At 49.9% G+C, this 23,676-nt stretch overlaps 1 protein-coding gene across 5 annotated transcripts in view; it reads left to right on the top strand.

Annotated features, from left to right (window-relative positions):
• ccnd2a (cyclin D2, a) overlaps positions 1-23,676 on the top strand; it is a 97,797-nt gene that overhangs the window by 71,544 nt on the left and 2,577 nt on the right. For 4 of the 5 annotated variants that reach the window (XM_044123861.1, XM_044123862.1, XM_044123864.1 and 1 more), the window contains 3 exons: positions 11,329-11,544; positions 12,865-13,024; positions 16,273-16,421. In XM_044123861.1, coding sequence (XP_043979796.1) covers positions 11,329-11,544; positions 12,865-13,024; positions 16,273-16,421 — 525 coding nt within the window. Of the gene's footprint in view, positions 1-9,497; positions 10,078-11,328; positions 11,545-12,864; positions 13,025-16,272; positions 16,422-23,676 lie in introns of those variants that run through there. The other variant, XM_044123859.1, reaches the window with a different exon arrangement.

Raw genomic sequence — 23,676 nt, 5'->3', positions numbered from 1 at the left:
TGAAAAAACGACAAGAACTAAAACAAAAATCTTGACAGACGGATCGGCCCAATCGCAGATGATGCAGAAGTGAAGCGTGTAGATCGGAAGGCAGATTTTGATTGGACGTCTGAGCGTTTGGACAGAGTTCTGGCCCAGTCAGACAGAACCAGAACTTTGGCTGGTTGGAGCAGGAGGAAATGAGGAGGAATCGGGTCCAGTCCTGATCAGAACCATCACACAGCCAGTCGGGTTGAATTTCTCTGATTGGCAGAGAAGCAACGGAAAGTGAGTGGAAGAAAAAAAGCTGTCGAGCTGAAACAACGTTTTCCTCTCAGGACGACGTCGCCGTCTCACCCAGGTTCTGTTCTGCAGCAAGACTTTGGTTGCCATGGAGCTTTTATTGTGACTGCCAGCTTCCTGTCTGCACAGTGCATTGTGCAGGTGCTGCAGCAGGCAGTTCAGCAGGTGCTGCAGCAGCAGGTGCTGCAGCAGCAGGTACTGCAGCAGCAGGCCGTGCTGCAGTAGGTGGTGCTGCAGCAGCAGGCCGTGCTGCAGCAGGCCGTGCTGCAGTAGGTGGTGCTGCAGCAGGCCGTGCCTTCATGGCCGACAGAAACTTCTAGGCTGAAATCATTTTTGTTGGTGAACAAGAATTCATGGAATCATAAAATTTTCAGAAAGCTGTGATAGAAAATCAGGTTTTATTGAGAAAAGTGAAGGAAGATCAACATAAATTAGAGTTTTTATCCTCCAGATGGTCCTGATCCAATCGGACCCTGGCAGTCACAACAGACTGAACCTGGCTGGGTTCAGGACAAACTGGACCCGCTCAGAAGTTCTTCTTCTATTTGTGTTGGCTGGTTCTGCTTGTGGGCGGCAGATTGCTCTCAGGATGCAGGCCTGCTGAGCCGGGCCCGGGTTCTGCCTGCTGACGACTCGTAGAACCAGAGGAGCAGCTGCCCTGCTCTAAATGCGGCGCAGTGCTGCTGGTATCCGGCGCCGCAGAAGCAGCACCGTGACCCGCTGCAGGCGCCGCGTTTCTCTAATTGGGTCTGAACACAGAGAGCAGATTGGCTGATAAGTAAAAACATTTCACCGTCTGCCACACAACAAACAGGTGCAGCCAACAAACAGGAAGTGATCGTTTGAGACGGAAGCGGAAGCTTCCTCCTCCAGCTGGTTGTACCGCGCCTCGGCGCCAATCGGCCTGGCAGCAGAACCCGGTCAGGAAGCTGCTGCAAAATAGAGTTCATGTCAGGGAATTTCAATGACCTCTGGAAGATGCTGCTTCTACACTTCTTTATCTACAGCTCATCCTTCATGTTTCTGAACTCTCCTAACTCAGAAGTGGTGGTTTGAGTCAGAACATCGCCTGCAGCTGCACAGAGACGCTTTCAGGGGATTTGTGCCGATCTCTCTGAATGAAAGTTATCAGAAGAAAAACTTCTGTTTCATGTAAAACACTGAAAAGTGCAGCTGAAACATTTTGTCTGTTTCACATCTTTTTATATTTCCTCTGGAAAAGTTCAGTCTGTTCAGATGATGCATTAATCTGGAATGAATCCAGATTAATTCAGTAGAAGGTTTCTGTCATGTAGCGTCAGTGGAAAGGAAACCAGAACCAGAACCAGGTTCTGTGTGAGCGACCATTAGTGCCGTAGTCAAGAGCACCTAACCCGAGACCGAGTCGAGACCAACACCGGCGCCCCGCGCTACATGACTCAGTAAATGTGAAATATGATCAAAATTGATCTGAAAGATTCAAAACAGCCAGATATTAAGCACTTGGACCTGAAAAATATTTAATCATTATCAATTCAAACTCTTGATTCTGCTTTGTGCAACAATCTGGAGTTCTCCTGCCATCCCTGAAATGATAACGCCCTGGGCGGTTGCCCATAGCGCCCATGTCAGAAACCACCACTGTTTGCACCATTAAACAGCAGTTAATGTAACGCGCTAACGGTAAACAACGCTCCACTACCAACACTGACCGAGGAGCAACAAGCCAGAAGGAACCAAGCTCAAGGCGACTGACCTTCTGTCTCTCTCTCCTGCTGCATGAAGCCCAGCAGCTCAGAGCTGTAACGTCTGCCACAGGACAGGAGACCAAAGCGGTCCGAGCAGTGAGCATGCTCTGCTGATTAAATGCATATCAATGTGTAGAATTCAATAAAATAATAGTTCCTGCAGAGAACCGGAGCATTACAAGAACAAAGAAGGGCTGTCGGTGAGGCTGCGGTCCTGTGGTTCTTAGTAAAGAGCCGTTCAGGAGAATCGGATCCTTCATGAATGTCGGACTTTGGTCACAGCGTTGTCCCATACATGCCACACGTCAGTCAACGCCTCCGCACAATCATTCAGTGCAGTGAGTGACGCCGTTTTGTACAGTTTGTCCCTGAACCGCTAGCTGTGCTAGCATCAGAAAACAACGTCAGACATGATAAAAAGTAATTGGGTATAGAGGATATGAAGGAATCTGAGTACCGCTAGTTGGTTCCCTGTTGAAGCCATGAGTAGATGTTTCACTAACAGATGCTGCGTTTGGACGTTCTGTCCTTCATGGGATCTTCAGCATAAGGAGTTGAACATCAGATTCTTGTGCTGAAGATGTTCAACGTTGCAGCGTCTTCATATGGTGAAGAACGTCTTCAAGATGTTTTCACCGTGGGAGTTACGGGATGATCTTCATCTCATGTTGAAGATGTTCATCATACGAGCATCTCATTTAATTATGAGATAAGAGCTGATATGAAATTGTTCACAAAATCAAACTACTTTGTTTTTTTGTTGTGTTATGAGACGGATTTTTATAATTCACTTCCAAAGCAAATATTAAGGAATGAACTGTCGGCTAAAAAGTTCCACATTTTTGACTTTTTGTTCCCTTACAGTTTAATTAATTCAAAACTAATAACTTCATATTTTAAAAATGACTAAAAATTCAGAATTTGAACCAGAATCTGAGAAGTTAGAGCTCATGAACATTTTCTACCCTGATTCATCCACTGGATTCATTTTACATGTTGCTTTAATATTTCTATTAATATTCCTTTATTTTTCTGCTTATTAAAATAATAATTAGCTGACAGTCATTTCTGTCTTAACATTTCTCAAATAATGTGAAAGTTATTTTTCAAATAAATTGTTAGATAATTAATACATCTGAGCACAGCAAAATAAAGATTGATGTAAGTGAAAGTATTTATTGTTTTGTTTTCTGCTGACTGCAGTGATCGATCATATTTCCAATAGATTCTGAGTTTATTAAAGGTTTATGATCTGCTGCTCAGTAAGGAGTGAAACTAAAGAGCAATATGAAATGATTGCATCATATTAGAAATATTTAACTCTGAAGGGAAAAACGTTTTTCAGCGGTTTGGACAGTTTGATTCCATCAAAATTCATTTTTTACTCCAAACATGAAATTATTTCTGGTTTGTAGATCCATCAATAAATGATGCTGAAGCACCTGATCAGAAACAATTAGGGGAAAATGTTTAATATCTAGATGGAAATGTTATTATGACCCCTTTAGCGCTGTGTGCAGCAGGTCAGAGGTCAGAGGTCAATGAGTCTTCTCACCAAACTGAATCCACCGTAAAATCACTTTTTTATCTTCTTCTGTCGGATATTTGATGGTTTTTAATCCGGTGACGTTTCCATAACTGTGAAATAATTTTATTTTTGATCTTTCTTTGCCTCTTAAGACAACTGAAATATTTCCAAACCCACTGAAGGAGGAATTTATTCTCTTTCCCATGTTTACACTCTTTGTTCAGATGTTCATACCTCCAGCAGTTCAACTGTTAGATAAGCAGCAGTTGGCCTCCTTCCTGCCCCCCCACACCTCCTCCCTCTTGCCCCCCCTGTAATGTCTCAGCTGTTCCTGCTCTCTGTGCTTCTCTGTTTTGGTTCATCGGCTGGAATGCAGCAGGAATCTTTGGATCAAGGTGATTTCACACTGTTCTACTTTTTCCCAGGCTGTTAAGCTTCACTTTACCTTTGTGCCAGTCGGGAGTGAGATAGGGAGCGACACACACACACACACACAACACACACACACACACACACACACACACACACACGCACACACACACTCACACACACACACACACACACACACACACACACACACACACACACACACACACACACACACACACACACACACACACACACACACACACACACACACACACACACACACACACACACACACACACACACACACACACACGCACACACACACGCGCACGCACACACACACACTCAAACACACACACACACCTACACACACACGCACACACACACACGCGCACGCACACACACACACTCAAACACACACACACGCACACAAACACACACCCACCCACACACACTCAAACACACACGCACACACACGCACACACGCACACAAACACACACACACACACACACTCAAACACACTGGCTCAGCAACTGGGCCTATGAAACTAAAGCATCATAATCCCAACAAAATCAGACTAGTGTTCAAATGTATCAGAATATTGATTGACCGGATTATTGATTGATGAAATGCTCTGAAGATGTAGCATTGTTAGCATCGTTAGCACTGCTAGCACCTGTTTGTCTGCGTTCACACTGCAGGCTGAAGTGACCCAATTCCGATTTTTTTGACGTAATGCGACCAGTACCTGATCTTTTCATGACGGTGTGAACAGCACAGCTCGGATTCTTTTCGATGCGACCCATATTTGATACGTATCCAATTCAAATGAGACCCAACATCCAGGTCGCGTTCATCCAAAATGAACGTCACTGATACTCAACAAATCTCACTGATCTGCATCCTGATACACAAGAGGGAAGAAAAACAACCACAATGGACTGTAATCTAGATTAAATTGTTAATAAGCTGCTCCAGTCGGACAACAACTTCAACTATGTTAGCTGTGCTCCACCGTTAGCATCCAGGTTTACTTTCACAAACACTGAGCGCTTCTTCTTTTTATGGCGGTTGGCAGAACGCTGACATTATTGCGCCCTCTACTGCGCATGCAGAACACATACAGGTCGCATGTATTTGGCAGTGTGAAAAAAATCCCATTTGACAAAAAGACAGAATTGGGTCATTTCAGTCTGCAGTGTGAACGCAGCTTTAGAACCCATTGCTAACACTTGTTAGCAGCTGCTAGCTGGTAGCTAGATGTTTAACATCTTTATGATGCATATCTAGAGCTGCAGCTCTGCTCATTATGGCAGAGGAATCATAAATTCATCAAAGTAGTTCATGGTGGAAAACTGTCCAATGTGGGTCAGAACCCTGATGTTAAAGACCCGGTACCAGGAACCAGAACCGCTGGGGAGGGGAACTGTTGACTGGTTGGTTCAGTTCGTTTGTTTCCCCTTAATAACTGATCAGTCCAGAATCTGGACCTGTGATGTCAGCAGATCAGCTGATGTTCTGGTGACATCATGTCCTGCTTCCTGGTCAGAGTCTCAGTCTGATCAGTCCCAGTCCTCTGCGCCGCTGCGTTGAGGAGTTTTCCCAGCGGCCTGCGGTGGTTGGTGGCGGCGTGTTCTGCTGATAAGCGGCGGATCTCTCTGACCTCAGGCTGGGCGTGTTTTGGTCTGAACTGGTTGTGATCCCAGGTGGAAGTCCTCAGGATGTTGATCCTCCCGACGCACCAACAGACACAATTCTGGAGAGTTTTTTCCCTGCACTGAGTCCTTGCATTCTGAGCGTTTCAAGGTCTGAGTGGGATTAACAAGGCCTTTGTTCTGGGGGAGCCGGCGGCTGCAACACTGATGCAGCTGCTGGATGACTGACATGGGAAAATCCTGCAGCGGCTTCGCTGTGGAGCAGGAGGCAGATTCACATTAACACTCAGATCCGCCTCCACCGGATTCTGATGTGATCCACGAACCTGCAGTCTGAACGCCGGTGAGTGAAAGATGGAGTTCAGTTAAAGGTTTATGGAACCATCTTCAGATAAAACAATCTGAATCTCTGTCTGCTCTCTGCAGAAAGTTTACAATCGTAGCTATGAAGCAATTTGTCTTTGAATGATGTTTAAAATATAACTTCTTTTCATTCATGAGTTCATGAACTATTTATATTTATTATTGAGTGAAATAAAGAATAAAATGGAGGTAAAAGTAAAGGAGAGGCATTAAAGGGTGTGATGCTGTGGGCCAGGAGGAGCTCCAGTAGCAGTCAGTCTTAAAACTCCTGAACATGCCTCTGACTGAAGACTTGCTGTAGGACAGTCTCATGCTAACACGCTAACAGCTCAGCATCCAGGCAGCAGAGACATGATGACATCATCAGCTGTTAGCAGCTCTGCTAATCCGCTTCCTTTGCTTTTGCTGCTGGAGCCTCAGATCTGATCCCAATCCTTTCAGACGATTCGCTAAATCCTTCTGAACGCAGGAAACCCGACGTTTCTGCTTCCATTGATTCAGCATCAGGTTGCAGAAAGACCAATCATTTATTACAAAAGTATTTCCTGTGTTTTACAGAAACAGGTTATTGGATATTCTGACTCTGGAGCAGATTGGAGATTATTTTCTCCATTAATGCAGATTAGATGATTCAGCAGATCCGACCTCCTCCGGCCGCTGACGTGACGGCAACAGGAATTTGGGAGGACAATGTCTGTCTGGAGATCTTGGATGTGTTGCTATGGAAACCAAAGCCACAGCGCTCTGCAGGGAGGAATGCATGCGGCGACAGGAGGAGGAAAAACAGAGGAGGGTTTTCAGCACCTTGAGATTTTCCATCGTTTCTCTTTGTTTTTCACCGAGCCGAAGCTCAACACTTTGCATCAAGTCTGGTGTTTTGTCATCATGGATGAATAGCCGCAGTGTTTTACTATTGTTTCACACACACACACACACACACACACACATCTGCAACTATTCAACCAGAAAGAAAAACAGCAAATTGGAGGAAAGACGGCAGCTTAAGCAAATCTTCTGGTTTGGGGGATAAACGTTGTTTCTGTGGGGAAAAAATATTTTTTCAGTTTTATTAGAATTTTCTGTTTTTTTCTTTAATCTGCTGTAATCCATCATTCAGAGATTATCTCAGATGGATTATTTAGATTAAAATAGTTTTCTTTTTATGTCATTTTACTGTTTTAATGCTTTAAAATATTTCTAATAATAAAAAGTGTAAATATCAGTTTTGATCTATAAAACTGTTCTTTTCAATCTGCTGCTTTTTGAAATTAATTTTGCATCTCCCAGGATGTAAATGACATTTTGCTGAGATGTTAAAAAAATAATTTTCTTTAAAATTAATATAAGGTCTATAAGGAAACGAGGTCTTTCTTTTTTTTTTTTTGCAAAACATTAAACCGAATGTAAAAATGTTATTTGACCAATTATTACTTTATCAAAAACAAAAAAATGATTTGGTAAAAATCTTCAGAGTCCAGATAAATAAATATTTAAATCAGATGATTAGATAAGCACAGCAAATTAATTTATACATTTTATTATTTTAATGTCTTGCTCCAAATTCCTGTAATTATCTGATTGTTTTATTATTAGGATAAAGAAGCAGATAATATCAGTAAATTAATTTTTTGTTTTTCTTTTGTTGCTTTCCGATTTTCTGAAATCTGCTGAAACAAATTCATCCACATTTTAGTTTCTTCAAGAACTGAATTTAATTTGGAGTTTATTCTTGTAAAAAATTAAAATCACTTCCTCCTCCAAATTCACACATTTATATTCTAATATTTTTCATTTACTATAAATTCATGAGTAATTTCCGCGTTTGTTTATTAAACTGCAGATATTTAAACTGTTTTTAAAAATCAAGATTTTAGAAATGAATTTTTTCAGGGACTTTTGTAATTTTACTAACAAATTATTTATTAAAACAAAATGTTTCCTTCATATCAGCTGCTTTCATCTCTGCAACAAATTCCCCTCCGGCCGATGATGGTGATGGTGATGATGATGGTGATGATGGTGGTGATGATGATGATGATGATGATGATGATGATGATGATGATGATGATGATGATGATGATGATGATGATGATGGTGTTACTGTATTTGGATTTTCCTGCTTTTCATTTAATTTTTTGATTTTAGAAAAATTCCTAATAAATGTCTGAAACGTGTCGGGATGAATATTAAACTATTAAGGTTCCGAATATTAATATTGGCCCAGTTTTTGATGATTCCGACTTCGGGGGTTCTGCTGATCGGTCCTGGTCCCGGTCCCGGTCCGCGGCTCGCTCTGGCTCCTCAGAGGCAGGATGTGTTCCGACTTTTTTTCGGATGTGATGCTTGAACACTTCCGGGGAGCAGAGCGCTGCTGACAGAAACTGTCGGAACCGGGCCGAAAGGAGAAGAACCGAACCTCGGGTCCAACTCAAGAAGAAACGGTTTAATGTGGAACCTGAACCATTTGAGAGAGCAGCCCGAAGGGAATTTGATTTGTCCATAAATTTGTATTTATATGGCTTTCTATGTAAAATAATCTTTCACATTTATTTAGCGGTTTTATTTGTTTCTTTACTGGTAAAAATGAAGGGAACCGGAACCGACCTCCTGCCGAACCTGGAGAGCTTTCTGGTGTCCCGTCTGCTTCTAAACTAAAACTTTTCATTTCTACTTTTTTCTGTTAAAGTCTTTGAAGATTTTTGTCTTTCAGAATTTTTAAAAATAATTAAAAAAAAGATTTTCTGATCGTTTAATTTTGAAAAGATGGAAATTAAACAGGTCAGTTCAGGAGAGTTTCATGTGTGCTGTATAGGATGAAAGGTTCGGTTCTGTCTCAGTTTAACGTGATTCCCCATTAAACCAATCAGAGAGAGAGAGAGAGAGAGAGAGAGAGAGAGGTAAAGATGAAGTCTGCCCAGTAACAACGGCGCAGAGCTATTGGCTAAGCTAGCAGCTCCACTGGGAGGAGAAGAAGAAAACTTGACTCGGCTTGGACACAAAGTTTAAAGAGACATTTCCCCTGGTTGCTCCCGCGTCCCGCGCAGCCTGGATGGATGGAGTTGAGCGGTTCTGCTCCGTCCCTCTCGCCGCGTTGGGTCAGAACCGATCAGCCTGTGAAAGCAGAGCCGCTCAGTCAATCTGACACTTATTGGTTTCAATCAGCAGCTTCCAGCTGCTTGTCTCTCAAAGTGAGAAATAATAGTTCGGTTTGGAGCAGGAACCGGTTCAGTGAGCCTCAGAAGGAACAGAACCGAACCTTTCTGTGTTATCTATCTGCAGGAGGAGATAATGCAGCAAAAAGAACGAAAAAAAATTCAACGCTGCTTAAATTTCCTAGAAAGTTATCAGATAAACCACAAGTTGTTGGTGGCTTCTATAAAAAAGCAGCACGTAAGACCATGTGTCCGTGTGTGTGTGTGAGTGTGTGTGTGGTTGTGTGGGTGTGTGGTTGTGTGTGTATCTGTGTGTCCTCATCGCGCTCTTTCATGCCTCAGTTTAACACGCATGAAGCAGAAAGTTCTGCTGAAGAACAAAAACCTTCCAGCCTGATTCGGTTCTCACGAAGCAAAGTTCGGTTCTGCTATCACAACAAACTATTTGGTTAAATTCAATCATTTAAGCCTTAAAATGTGACTTTGCACATGAATCTTTATGTTGTGTTAACTTTTCTAAATGATCAGCCTGACTTCTGGAGATAGACGTTCAGATTGTTTTTGCGCAGCAGGACGGGCAGAAAGAGGGACAACAGGACGTCGTTGCATCTGCTTCACGCAGGCAGGCGGAATCATTGCGTCAGTGGCGCACGCAGAGTTGTGCGCTCGGCGGATGAGGCGCAGAGGAGAGAGAGGAAAAAGTTTGTGCGGATCGGAGCGTCGCGGCGGGACGACGCACATTCTACACTTTATTTGAAGAAGTTCGGCTGGAAGACCCCCCCACCCTTCTTCCGCCCCTAACACCATGGAGCTGCTCTGCCTCGAAATGGACACCAGCATACGAGCCCGTCCGGACCCGAACCTCCTGCGCGATGACAGAGTTCTGCAGAGACTGCTGACCATCGAGGAGAGATTCCTGCCGCAGTATTCTTATTTCAAATGCGTCCAGAAAGACATTCAGCCCTTCATGAGGAGGATGGTCGCTACTTGGATGTTGGAGGTACCGACCCAGCTCTGGCTCGGTTCGGTTCGGTTCTTATTTCCGTGCTCTTCTCTAAAGTTTCTGCTCGCTGTCGCCTCGAACCTTCTGGGCCGTGTTGAGGTTTCTGAAGCTGCTCGTTGTTCCGACATTCGGTTCCTCTTGTTGACCCAACATGTCGGTCCAATTCCCAGTCCGACCATCCGGACCGCCGCCTGCCGAATCGGGTCCTGGTCCGGAGAGCCCGGATCCCCCCGGTTTTCCCGGGACTCTGGGAGATTCCTGAGATGTTGCTTTTATTTCAGATGACATGAATGTTTCCATGCACACGTAGCACTGCTGCTGCTATCATCGCCATGTTGCTTTTCAGGGGAGCGCCTGCTGCTTTTAAAGCTCGCTTCCAGAACCACGGCGGGATAACAGCGGCTGGCCCGGTTCGGTTCTGGCAGCGGAGACGCTCAGGTGTCCGCCGGGTCCAGTCTGGAGCCCGAAAAGCGGCACAGAGTTTCGGGTTTTCTGTGTAAAATGTCGGAAGGGGCGAGGGCCCTGGCGGCTCTGCGGCGCTTTGTCAGGAAACAAGTTGGATTCGTGGAAAACGTTTCCATATTTATGACCAACATCTGCATGGAAACAAAGCCGAGCCTTGGAGCTTTATTTTCATGTGAATATTGTCACGATGCGACCTGCTGGAGATTTTTAATTAATTTTTGAAATCATAAAATCGGCTCCGGGGTGGCGCACTTCGGAGCTGCCAGTCGCGACTCGCTTCTGATTTTAACAATTTAATCACATTTATCGGATCCAGATCCGGATCGGAATGGTCGGCTCTGGCGTGGAAGAACCCCCAGAAGATTATCGCGTGAAGAAACGGAGTCCGGATAATTTATTTGTAATTTTAAATATTTTATGAAAATATGACGACTGAGGAAAAAGCCCGTTTCCGTGTGCTGCGCTGTCGGGGAGTTTTTTTTTTTTTTGGCTCAGCTCTTTGCGACTTGAATTCATTTGTTGCTGAATGAATTGCTGGAATGTGGTTCCGTTGACTGTATGGATCCGACACTTTCTGCTGCTTTGTAAGGAAATTGATTTGGAATTAATCCGTGATGTCGCAACCGGTTTGGGTTGGGTCAGATTCTTGGCCGGGCCCCAGCTGCGTGTGTCACTGAAATTATATTCTGTCTTCATGTGATGAATCTCTGATTTGGTTTTGATATAAACGTTGAATATTGGTGAGAACTAGAAGCTCATCACGCTGCATGCTCTCTTCTTCAGGTCTGCGAGGAGCAGAAGTGCGAGGAAGAAGTTTTTCCTCTGGCCATGAACTACCTGGACAGATTTTTAGCGATGGTGCCGATCAAGAAATGCAACCTGCAGCTGCTGGGCGCAGTCTGCATGTTCCTGGCCTCCAAGCTGAAGGAGACGCGGCCATTAACGGCAGAGAAGCTCTGCATCTACACAGATAACTCCATCAGGCCGCAGGAGCTGCTGGTGAGCTGCAGTTGCTGCACATCACCTCTAATCTTCCTCTGCTTGCGTCATAATTAAGACGGAAAAGTCTGCAGGTTCTCTGCATTAATGTAGCTTCAGCAGAGCTTAATGTCATTTTAATAATGTGCTAATAATCTGCGCCGTTTCTCCATCTGATGCGCATAAAACGCTGAAGTTCTGCAGTGAATTGTTCTACTGTAGAGCCTCCAGCTGCTACTGTACGGAGCAGGAAGTGACTCGGTCTCTACCGCCACCTGGCGGCAGATATTTACACAGATCAACGGGGTCAGCCAAAATGGGACAGAGGGACACACACACACACACACACACACACACACACACACACACACACACACACAGTTGTAGTCCTCATCAGCTTCTGTTTTCATATTTCTGTCTTTAATGAGTTGTTCATCTGGTGGCTCTGCAGCTGCAGCAGGTTCTGGTTCTGCCCACTGAACCCGTCTCCATGGTTACTTCCTGCCAGCTGATTTTGCTTCTGTCACTGGTTTGTGTTGAATTGGGCAGAGAAAAGCAGAAACTTTCTGGTTCTCTGGTTTCCAGCAGCAGGAGCGCCGAGTCCTTGAACTGCTTCTGTTTCTGTATAAGGCAGCAGTTTGGCTGCCATGTTCACACAGGAAGCAGAGATCAGCTGCTCAGGCCATGTGATTGCTGCACCGCCGCTGCGCCGCTTGTTTTTAGTAACCATTTCTTGTAAAGGAACCAGAATGTTGCACAGAAGGTGTGACCAGAGGAAGGCAGAAGCAGAAGGAAGTGGCTGCCTGCCGGCTGCTGCCACTCTGTCAGCATCCAGTCTGTGGTGCAAGGCTGCTGCAGATGCTGCAGATGCTGCAGATGCTGCATCTTTCCATCTGACATGCAGAGGAAGGATTTCTGAATGTTCAGGTTCTCTGGAGGAATTACTTTGCTGCTTCCCTTAAGGATTCCTCAGCTGAGGCGGCTGCAGTCGCATTGAATGGTTGCATGACTCAGTCCATGCGGTTTGAAAGCAGCTACAGTCACAAGGCTGCGGCGCTGCAGAGACAAACCAAGATTTAATCCCTCAGATTACTCACCAACTCTTCATGAGTCACCTCCTTCAGGAAGTGAAAGGAACAATGAAAGCAGCTCTCTCTCTCTCTCTCTCTCTCTCTCTCTCTCTGTCTCTCTCTCTCTCTCTCTCTCTCTTCTCTCTCTCTCTCTCTCTCTCTGTCTCTCTCTCTCTCTGTCTCTCTCTCTCTTTCCCTCTCTCTCTCTCTCTCTCACACACACACAGGCCCGTCCAGCTCTGGGTTCTGAACGTCGTTCCTCTCTCTACAGGAATGGGAGCTGGTGGTTTTAGGGAAGTTGAAGTGGAACTTGGCGGCGGTGACACCGAACGATTTCATCGAGCACATCGTGCGGAGGCTGCCGCTGGCCGACGACAAGCTGGTTCTGATCCGGAAACACGTCCAGACCTTCATCGCGCTCTGCGCCACAGGTAGGAGGAGAACTGAGGATGGTTTGCCTGTGTGCTGCGTCCAATCAGCAGGTTAGCATGCAGCATGCTAATGTGCATCATATGCATCATGTGCTGGGAGTTTAACCCACAACCTTTCAGGTTTATAGAGAACAATCTGGAGAAGACAAAAGTCCAGAGAGCTGCAGCTGATTGGAGGAAATCTCCTGAGGTCAGAGGTCACAGGTGAACGGGTCAGCTGGTTCCAGATGATAGAAAGGAACCAAAAGCCCTGAAGGTGCTGACCCGGTTCTGCAGGTTTAATCTGATGAATTAATTAATTGTCAGAATAATCCATAAACTAATATCTATCTGCCATTATAAAATCTCACCAGAATAGGTAGTGGCAGCATCATACCAGGGGGAGGGGCAAGAACCCAGGGGCAGGGATTAGACTGGATGGGGTTCCTGGGGCAGAAAGAGGAGGCCCTTTTGAGCCAGACACAGTTTATGCTCAGCAAGAGGGGACAAAGAGGTAATAACTGCCCCCTCCCCCCCGGTCTGCTGTGGCGCTCCACACACCCGGCCTGTCTGGGTGAAAAATCACCCGCCGCACAGAGCTGCATCTGTGCTCTGTGTGTTTCCTGACTGCAGCCTTACAGTAAATCCATGCATGCCTTTGAGCGCTCCCTCCTCTTGGAGGGGTGATGTAATGCTGGGTGTGTGTGTGTGTGTGTGTGTGTGTGGTGTATAATAAGTGCATTTATTTGTACACTGGGCCCACCAGATGAGAGAGCGGCTGGTGGATGAGGCAGTCTGCAGCTATCAAAGAGCCGCCGCTCTGTTGAATGTGACCGTATGCTAATGAGGGGCTGCCCCGCTCCCCCACACCCCCTTACAGCCCAGGAACAGAGGACGGGGCGGGGTTCCTGCAGGGCCACTCTGTTCTTCCTGCAATGCCTCACAGAGGTCTGGGCAGGGTGTATGGCAGGCTGATTTAACATAGAATCTGCTCCCCAACACATTCCACATATCTCCCCTCATCCCCCCCATCTTTGTCCAGCGTCTCACTGAGTCGTGTCTTTCGGGTCAGAGGGCTGGAGGGCCACTGGGTGAGGTCAGGTGATGACTCTAGACAATGGAGTCACACTCTGCATTAATATGCTAACAGCCGCTGCCGGCTGCAGCCACAAAGCGCTCAGCTCTGCGGCCCTCCGTGCCTCTCCGAGCGGCCATGTGTCCTCCACAGAGGAAGGTAGGAGGGGAGAGAGGAGAAGTGTCTCTCTGTCTTTCGCGGGCTTCTGGCCGTTCACAAGCTGTCTCATTTGCATCATGAATGACAGAGAGGGGAGCTAACAAGGTTATTGGCCTTTGAGGCGCGCGCCTGTGACCACACGTGGAAAAAGGACCTACAGCAGCGCGCGCTGGCACAGGCACTGAGCCTCTTTATTCCCGCTATTCCAAGCGCTGTGGGGCTTTTTTCAGCGAGCGCACGATTTACTGAGGAGATGGAAGAAAAGGGGCCGGCTGGGTAAAGGGGAGCCGGTGAGGGTGGCTGCTTTTCAGGTCTTTTACAAGCTGAGTGAACCTCATTATCCAGACCTGAGGTCGTTATGGAGCTGCACTGCTAACCGCCACAGCGCAGGCCAGCTTTATGAGCTGACTGCTGACTTTCCAGCTCATGTTGTGTCAGGGTGGCAAGAACTGAAAATAACAGAAGTACCAGGTGAACCCTGTATTTGGGTTAGCTGGTAGCGGCTAACCCAGAGACAGTCCGAACCTCTAAACCAGGGGCGTCGAACTCCAGTCCTCCAGTCGCTGTCCTGCGGGTTGTAGATGTGCCATAGGTACAAATCGACACTCCTTCTTGTGTAGATCAGTTCTCCAGAGCCTAATTATTCTCTTCAGGTGAAGCAGCAGAGGCACATCTAAGAGCTGCAGGATATCGGGCCTCCAGGACTGGAGTTTGACACCTGTGGCTTAAACCAATGACAATGACAATAAAGTTATTTACTGTGGAGATGGAAGCTTGAAGTCTCATTGTTTCTGTTGAAACAACACCTGAACTCACAACATAAAACATTATATTCAATTCAGTTTAGATTATTTTAGGGCCAGAATGTTAACATATTTATTTAGATAAAAACGTTCTGAGCTGCTAATGTGGCATCCATAGCAGCAGCTAACACTAATGTAGCATCCAGAGTAACAGCTAATGCTATTGTAGCATCCACAGTAAGAGCTAATGCTAATGTAGCATCCATAGCAGCAGCCATCGCTAATGTAGCTTCCGCAGTAATAGCAAATGCTAAAGTAGCATCCACAGTAGCAGCTAACGCTAATGTAGCATCCACAGTAACAGCTAACACTAATGTAGCATCCGCAGTAACAGCAAAGGCTAATGTAGCGTCCACAGTAGCAGCTAATGCTAATGTAGGATCCACAGTAGCAGCTAATGCTATTGTAGCAACCACAGTAGCAGCTAACGCAATGTAGCATCCACATTAACAGCTAATGCTAGTGTAGCATCCACTGTAGCAGCTAACGCAATGTAGCATCCACATTAACAGCTAATACTAATGCAACATCCACAGTAGCAGCTAATGCTAGTGTAGCATCCACTGTAGCAGCTAACGCAATGTAGCATCCACATTAACAGCTAACACTAATGCAACATCCACTGTAGCAGCTAACGCAATGTAGCATCCACAGTAACAGCTAACACTAATGTAGCATCCGCAGTAACAGCAAAGGCTAATGTAGCGTCCACAGTAGCAGCTTATGCTAATGTAGGGTCCACTGTAGCAGCTAATGCTATTGTAGCAACCACAGTAGCAACTAACGCAATGTAGCATCCGCAGTAACAGCAAAGGCTAATGCAGCATCCACATTAGCAGCTAGTGCTAATGCAGCATCCACAGCAGCTAATGCTAATGTAGCATTAGTAACAGCAGCAGCAGCTTTGTGAACCTCTGACGATGAATAGATGGAAAAAGTATTTGCTCCAATCTGATGGCTGGAAACCTGAAGGATAAAACTATGAATATTTTCATGTCTGTTTCATCATTTAGTAGCCAAATGGATTGTTTTAAAATATTGCTTATTGTGTAGATAAATGTTTAAAGATTAGTTGTGATTAATAACAATTTGCAGCGATATTGTTTATGTCTCTTTGTCGCCCCCTATTGTTCCAACTGGAAATCAAAGCTGCTAAAGAAACAAATCAGACTTCAGGGATGTTTGCAGCCAAGTGTCACCCTGAAATGTAACTGAAGTGAATTTTGTTGCAGATTTCCGATTCGCCATGTATCCCCCCTCCATGATCGCCACAGGAAGCGTGGGGGCGGCCATCTGCGGCCTGCAGCTGGACTCAGCCGACCAATCCCAGTGGGGCAACAGCCTGACGGACCTGCTGGCCAAAATCACCAACACAGAGGTGGTGAGTCTGACGCTCTGATTCGCTCTCATCTGGATGAATTTGTTTTCCTGCATCTCAGCTGGGAACTTTGTGATGTTAGAAATACCAATAATAAATCACATTATTGCCGCTGAATAAACTGCATTAATCTGTCATCAGGATTTTTCACACTTGCGTTTGGACACCCAGTTTTCCATAAGGACCAAAAATCCTGACACCAGAAGCAGAACCATCTTAGTTTCTGTGACTTTTCCTTTGTGGTGCAGATTTTGAGATTTTCTTGAACAAGTTCTCTCCTCTGAGTCTCGTTGGAGAATCTGCTGCTGAAGCAGCTCCAGGTCAGGCTGCCTCTAGGGGTTGATGCTCAGTTCTGATTTCCTTTCCTGTCTTTGTGTTCACTCATGCCACTAAATAAACCCCACCACAGTCAGACTTCTGTGTGAACGCTTTCTGACCCCAAAGCCACTAGCAGAAGAACGTAGCAGCGCTCTGTTTACGGCAGCAAAGACAGCCATCGCAGTAAAGATGGCCGCCGTCTCTGGATGGATTGTAAAGTTGCTAAGAGCGACAGCAGGACAGGAAGCAGGAAGCTAACAGCTAACAGCAGCAGCCGTTAATGGCGCTGCAGCTTCTGACCCGGTTCTGTTTGGATGTGGAGTCGGACCAGAAGGGGTCAGTTGGGATGTGATGCGTTCACTGACTCAGACTGCATCAGTGATGAAATGAGCCATCAGGATCTGAGTGACGTGGCGCTGCAGCTGAGTGGATGCTGTGATGAGGTCACAGCAAACACTGGAGAGGAAGCAGAAGGAAGAGCAGGTGAAGCAGCCCGCCTGCCTCCGGCCCATGATGCATTGCGGCTGGAAAGCAGGACTCCCTTTGCGTGGAGCTGTTGAAGCCTCACAGAGCAGAGTGGAAAAACAAACATCAGCACAGAGCCGCCGTGTGTTCGGCGCTCTGCGATCGGCTCTGAACATTCCTGGACTCAGACAAGCCGCAGCTCGCAGGAAACACAGGAGGCTGAACAGAGGGAATCCTCTCTAATGCGACGCAGGAGGAGCTGCAGTGATCCAGCTCTGCAGCTAGCAGCTTCCTCCACATGTGGAGCAAAGGGACAGAACGGTTCAGAGGTCGCCTGGGCCGCAGCGTTCACGCTGCAGAGCGCCGCAGCACAAGAGCAGCGTGTCAGCCGGGCTAAATGTCAAAGCGAAGCGACTCGTGTCAGCACCGGCAGCTGCTGCAGCCAGGAACGCCCTCCCTGATATCCAACAGCTGCAATCCGCCAGGGGAAAAGGGATACGGCCGAGTCACAGAGCTGGGTCACTGGAACAACGCATGGAGGGTTTGGGTGTCCACCAACACATCACGACTGATGGTGACCTCAGGAAAAGTTCTCTTTCCTTCATGACGGGAAAATACAAGCAATGGAGGCCCCTGGGAGTGGAGGCCCCTGGGAGTGGAGGGCCCTGGGAGTGGAGGGGCCTGGGAGTGGAGGCCCCTGGGAGTGGAGGGCCCCTGAGAGTGGAGGGGCCTGGGAGTGGAGGCCCCTGGGAGTGGAGGCCCCTGGGAGTGGAGGGCCCCTGAGAGTGGAGGGGCCTGGGAGTGGAGGGGCCTGGGAGTGGAGGCCCCTGGGAGTGGAGGCCCCTGGGAGTGGAGGGCCCTGGGAGTGGAGGGGCCTGGGAGTGGAGGCCCCTGGGAGTGGAGGCCCCTGGGAGTGGAGGGCCCTGGGAGTGGAGGGGCCTGGGAGTGGAGGGGCCTGGGAGTGGAGGCCCCTGGGAGTGGAGGGCCCTGGGAGTGGAGGGGCCTGGGAGTGGAGGCCCCTGGGAGTGGAGGCCCCTGGGAGTGGAGGCCCCTGGGAGTGGAGGGCCCTGGGAGTGGAGGGGCCTGGGAGTGGAGGCCCCTGGGAGTGGAGGCCCCTGGGAGTGGAGGCCCCTGGGAGTGGAGGCCCTGGGAGTGGAGGCCCTGGGCGTGGAGGGGCCCTGGGTGTGGAGGCGCCTGGGAGTGGAGGGCCCCTGGGAGTGGAGGGCCCCTGGGAGTGGAGGGCCCCTGGGAGTGGAGGCCCCTGGGAGTGGAGGGCCCCTGGGAGTGGAGGGGCCTGGGAGTGGAGGCCCCTGGGAGTGGAGGCCCCTGGGAGTGGAGGGGCCTGAGAGTGGAGGGGCCTGAGAGTGGAGGCCCCTGGGAGTGGAGGCCCCTGGGAGTGGAGGCCCCTGGGAGTGGAGGCCCCTGGGAGTGGAGGGCCCTGGGAGTGGAGGGGCCTGGGAGTGGAGGCCCCTGGGAGTGGAGGCCCCTGGGAGTGGAGGGCCCTGGGAGTGGAGGGGCCTGGGAGTGGAGGCCCCTGGGAGTGGTGGGGCCTGGGAGTGGAGGGGCCTGGGAGTGGAGGCCCCTGGGAGTGGAGGGCCCTGGGAGTGGAGGGGCCTGGGAGTGGAGGCCCCTGGGAGTGGAGGCCCCTGGGAGTGGAGGGCCCTGGGAGTGGTGGGGCCTGGGAGTGGAGGCCCTGGGAGTGGTGGGGCCTGGGAGTGGAGGGCCCCTGGGAGTGGAGGCCCCTGGGAGTGGAGGGCCCGGGGAGTTGTGGGCCCCTGGGAGTGGAGGGGCCTGGGAGTGGAGGGGCCTGGGAGTGGAGGGGCCTGGGAGTGGAGGGGCCTGGGAGTGGAGGGGCCTGAGAGTGGAGGCCCCTGGGAGTGGAGGCCCCTGGGAGTGGAGGGCCCCTGGGAGTGGAGGCCCCTGGGAGTGGTGGGGCCTGGGAGTGGAGGGGCCTGGGAGTGGAGGCCCCTGGGAGTGGAGGGCCCTGGGAGTGGAGGGGCCTGGGAGTGGAGGCCCCTGGGAGTGGAGGGCCCTGGGAGTGGAGGGCCCTGGGAGTGGAGGGCCCTGGGAGTGGAGGGGCCTGGGAGTGGAGGCCCCTGGGAGTGGAGGGCCCTGGGAGTGGAGGGGCCTGGGAGTGGAGGGGCCTGGGAGTGGAGGGGCCTGGGAGTGGAGGCCCCTGGGAGTGGAGGCCCCTGGGAGTGGAGGGCCCTGGGAGTGGAGGGGCCTGGGAGTGGAGGCCCCTGGGAGTGGAGGCCCCTGGGAGTGGAGGGCCCTGGGAGTGGAGGGGCCTGGGAGTGGAGGGCCCTGAGAGTGGAGGCCCCTGGGAGTGGAGGCCCCTGGGAGTGGAGGGCCCCTGGGAGTGGAGGGCCCCTGGGAGTGGAGGGCCCTGGGAGTGGAGGGCCCTGGGAGTGGAGGGGCCTGGGAGTGGAGGGGCCTGGGAGTGGAGGCCCCTGGGAGTGGAGGCCCCTGGGAGTGGAGGCCCCTGGGAGTGGAGGGGCCTGGGAGTGGAGGCCCCTGGGAGTGGAGGCCCCTGGGAGTGGAGGCCCCTGGGAGTGGAGGCCCCTGGGAGTGGAGGGGCCTGGGAGTGGAGGGGCCTGGGAGTGGAGGCCCCTGGGAGTGGAGGGCCCCTGGGAGTGGAGGCCCCTGGGAGTGGAGGGGCCTGGGAGTGGAGGGCCCTGAGAGTGGAGGCCCCTGGGAGTGGAGGCCCCTGGGAGTGGAGGGCCCCTGGGAGTGGAGGCCCCTGGGAGTGGAGGGGCCTGGGAGTGGAGGGGCCTGGGAGTGGAGGCCCCTGGGAGTGGAGGCCCCTGGGAGTGGTGGGCCCTGGGTGTGGAGGGGCCTGGGTTTGGAGGGCCCCTGAGAGTGGAGGCCCCTGGGAGTGGAGGCCCCTGGGAGTGGAGGGCCCTGAGAGTGGAGGGGCCTGGGAGTGGAGGCCCCTGGGAGTGGAGGCCCCTGGGAGTGGAGGCCCCTGGGAGTGGAGGGTCCCTGGGAGTGGAGGCCCCTGGGAGTGGAGGCCCCTGGGAGTGGAGGGGCCTGAGAGTGGAGGGGCCTGAGAGTGGAGGCCCCTGAGAGTGGAGGCCCCTGAGAGTGGAGGGGCCTGAGAGTGGAGGCCCCTGGGAGTGGAGGCCCCTGGGAGTGGAGGCCCCTGGGAGTGGAGGCCCCTGAGAGTGGAGGCCCCTTGGAGTGGAGGGGCCTGTGAGTGGAGGCCCCTGGGAGTGGAGGGGCCTGGGAGTGGAGGGGCCTGGGAGTGGAGGCCCCTGGGAGTGGAGGCCCCTGGGAGTGGAGGCCCCTGAGAGTGGAGGCCCCTTGGAGTGGAGGGGCCTGGGAGTGGAGGCCCCTGGGAGTGGAGGGGCCTGAGAGTGGAGGGGCCTGTGAAAGTGCTTCATAGACTCTTCCTAATATTTGTAAAGTCTGTCCGTGTTTCAGGTCTGGGTTTAGTCTGTGGGTTCTGTTCGCCGTGGTGTTGGCTGAGTTCTGCCCTGGAGCTTCTGGTTGTGCACATCAGTTAAACCAGGATGTCGGTTTAGAGAAGTGAACCATCGCTTCTTGGATTTTATTGTTTGATGCCTGTTTTCACCCATTCATGTGTTTTTGTTCATTCGGCGTCACATGCTGAGACACCGGAAGCAGGTTTTCTCATTTTGCCCTCCGTTCCTGTTTCTGTCCCACTGTGGCTCTCATCAGCAGTGCTGAAACAAGCACGCTTTATTTTGAAAGATCATGGCTACCCAGGCCAAAGAAAGCAAAAGGTCACACTTTCTGTTGGAACTTGTGGAAACTCTCAGTCATGAGGCGTCTCTGCTTTCCCGGTGTCAGTCCTCAGACATGCTGTTTTGGGCCGGGGCTGGGAGTCTGCCTCTGGGTGTTTGCTTCAGCTGTTCCTAACTCTGTCTCTTGTGGTGCAGGCAGCAGTTAAATCACATTCCTTGGCTTCACACATTTTTTCCTTTTGGTTTTGTCTGTCTGCACGACTTCCCCCTGCTGCCAGTGTCACAAAGGCCGCCCAGTGATGATGTGCACGTGTCGCTCCGTCGCTACGCCACAGCCATGCAGAAGGATGCGAGTTTGGGCTGGGGCCCTCCAGGACCGGGGCTGCAGGGGAAGAGCCGGCTCACGTGGTGTCCGGTTCCAGGCGTTGCTTTGTTCTGTACCTTGAGCTGCTCTGAAACATGTTTCCAGTAGTCACACACTGAAGTCATTAAAGGTTCTCCAGTGAAGCCCAGAAGGCTTGGCTTGGGATCCCAAATGTTGCTTTTTAGAGCTGCAGAGACGGAGGGAGAATGTCTTTTAAGAGCGAAGGCACGCATTCCTGTGGTAAGACACAGGCAGCTTCTCTGCATGTTCTGCCCTGCTCTTCATATTCGCACAGGGCTTGAGATTTTATGACCAATGGAGATCATGTTTGTTGAAATCTATGGGTGAGCGCACTCTTCTCATATTAGCTGCAAACTTCTTCAAATGTTGAACTGACGATGCTTTTCGGGTTTCCTCCTTGCGTTCCAAGGTGATCCGTCCTGCAGGAGTCCATTCTCTGACCAACAAACCTAATCCAGCAAATTGAGTCTTCTGTTGGTCATTTCACAGTAAAGCGTACCGATTGCCTACATTTCTTCTGACAAATTCCTACAACTTCCACCATCCTACTGAGTACTAGGAAGTTTGATGAGTGCCTAGTCATTTCTTCTCCACTTGAGAAGCCATCACTCCCGGCACAGGGAGCAGCAACCTATCTGCTGCGCATCGATTCTCAATAAGATCAGCTCAGTGTTGCAGACTCCAAACACTCAGTCATGCAAGTTTATGCAGATGTGCTCGATGTACGTTTGCATTGAGTCCACCTCCAGAACACTCTGACCTCCCAGGAGCATCGGATGCAGAGCATGATGGGGCTTTTAGAGGTGATTCAAAATGGACCTAACATCCCATTTCTTGCAGTGATCATCAAACACACAACAACGCTGTCCTCTTCTGCAGATTGTTACCAATCCTTCTTTTGAAATCTGGCTGTGATTCCAGGTTCCAGCCCACATCTCCACCTTTCAAGGTGTCATGCCGGTTGCCCTTTGACCCTGCAACCTTTGGTGCCCCAGGGATGTTCATCTCCCCACCAGTGTTTCAGATGTGAGGAAGAGCTGGGTCCAGTAGCACTGCAGGCTACATCTGGGCTCCATCAGGTTCAGATTAGCTTTGGCTTCCTGGTACCTGAAGAGCTCCTCCTTCACCCATCCCTCTCTGTCCTGACCCGGCTACCACTTTTAAGGCTCATCATGTGTTCGCATGCATACTGAACATACTGCCATGTTTAGTCATCTTTCGCCACCAGAGGGCAGTGTTTGAGCCATGCTGCAGAAGGTTGGAGCTCCTTAATGACGCCAGTCATCGTTCCTCTCCTTACAACACTTTGACCTTTCTGTGGACGTATTCATAGTCCCATACACCTGGTTCTATTGGAACCAGAACTTCATCATCTGTTTCACCTCCAGCTGCCGTGGTTCTCTTTCTCTCTGCTCTGAGTCAAACCAACCAAACCCTCTGAGCAACCTGTTCCCCTCCTGGCCTGTGGGGGCGCTGCACCAAGATCCTCTGAGGAGTGCAGTTATCTTCTTCACCAAATGGAATCTGAAATTGAGGCGTCAGATTTCAGCGGTTGGAGGATTTCTCTTTAGTCTTTGGATAAAGACCAGGGGGCTAGCATGTTGGTTTTGGTTGTATTTACCCAAAATGCCCTGTGTTGTAGTCCACTTCCTACTTTGGGAGTGGACTCTGGTCCGCCTGGCATTCACTTCAACCAAACCCAGACTGAGGTTGGGAGGACGACAAGTCAGAGGTCAATCACACCTCACCAGACAAACCAAAGTTTCTAGGCATACGTCTCCCCACCAGTCTGCCTAGACTGGAGTCAGGTTAATGTGGACTCCACGGGCCTGTGACTCGGCATGGAGGAAGAGCGCAGCGTGTTTTGGTCCTCCTCTAGAGACCTCACAGGAGGACATGAGGTCTCTTGCTGCTGAGGGTTTCAGCTCCCAGGTGGGTTATCTGATTGCCTCGGCGGCCTTTGATGGTGGAACCAGAGGAGTCTGGGTCACAGATGGATCCCCTGCAGGCGGAGAGATCGGCTATCATTAAAAACGTACTGCCTTTGTGTTTCCTACAGGAGGTGGATGCAATTAATGTTGCTCTAATACTGGATGTGTGTTCAGTTGCTGTTGTCAGGGCTACTGCTGAAGTTTGAATGTTTGGGAATGATGGAGGGAGGGAAAGTGGGGGAGAGATTCCAGCAGACAACCATGGTGGGCTGGAGGAACCCTCAGCTCGGGCTGCACAGCTGGAGCAGCTGGACAGCAGAGAGGGGTTCTTCTAATGTTCCTCTAATGTTCCTCTGATGTTCCCCTGATGTTCCTCTGAGGTTCTTTCATAATAGATTTCTGTATTTACACACAGAACAACCCAGTATGTGAGAACTGTGGAACTGAAATCT

This window comes from Gambusia affinis, linkage group LG08, assembly GCF_019740435.1.
Source record: "Gambusia affinis linkage group LG08, SWU_Gaff_1.0, whole genome shotgun sequence".
Taxonomy (NCBI): Eukaryota; Metazoa; Chordata; class Actinopteri; order Cyprinodontiformes; family Poeciliidae; genus Gambusia; species Gambusia affinis.
The sequence above is the reverse complement of the archived record's forward strand: the minus strand, read 5'-3'. Positions and strand labels throughout refer to the sequence as shown.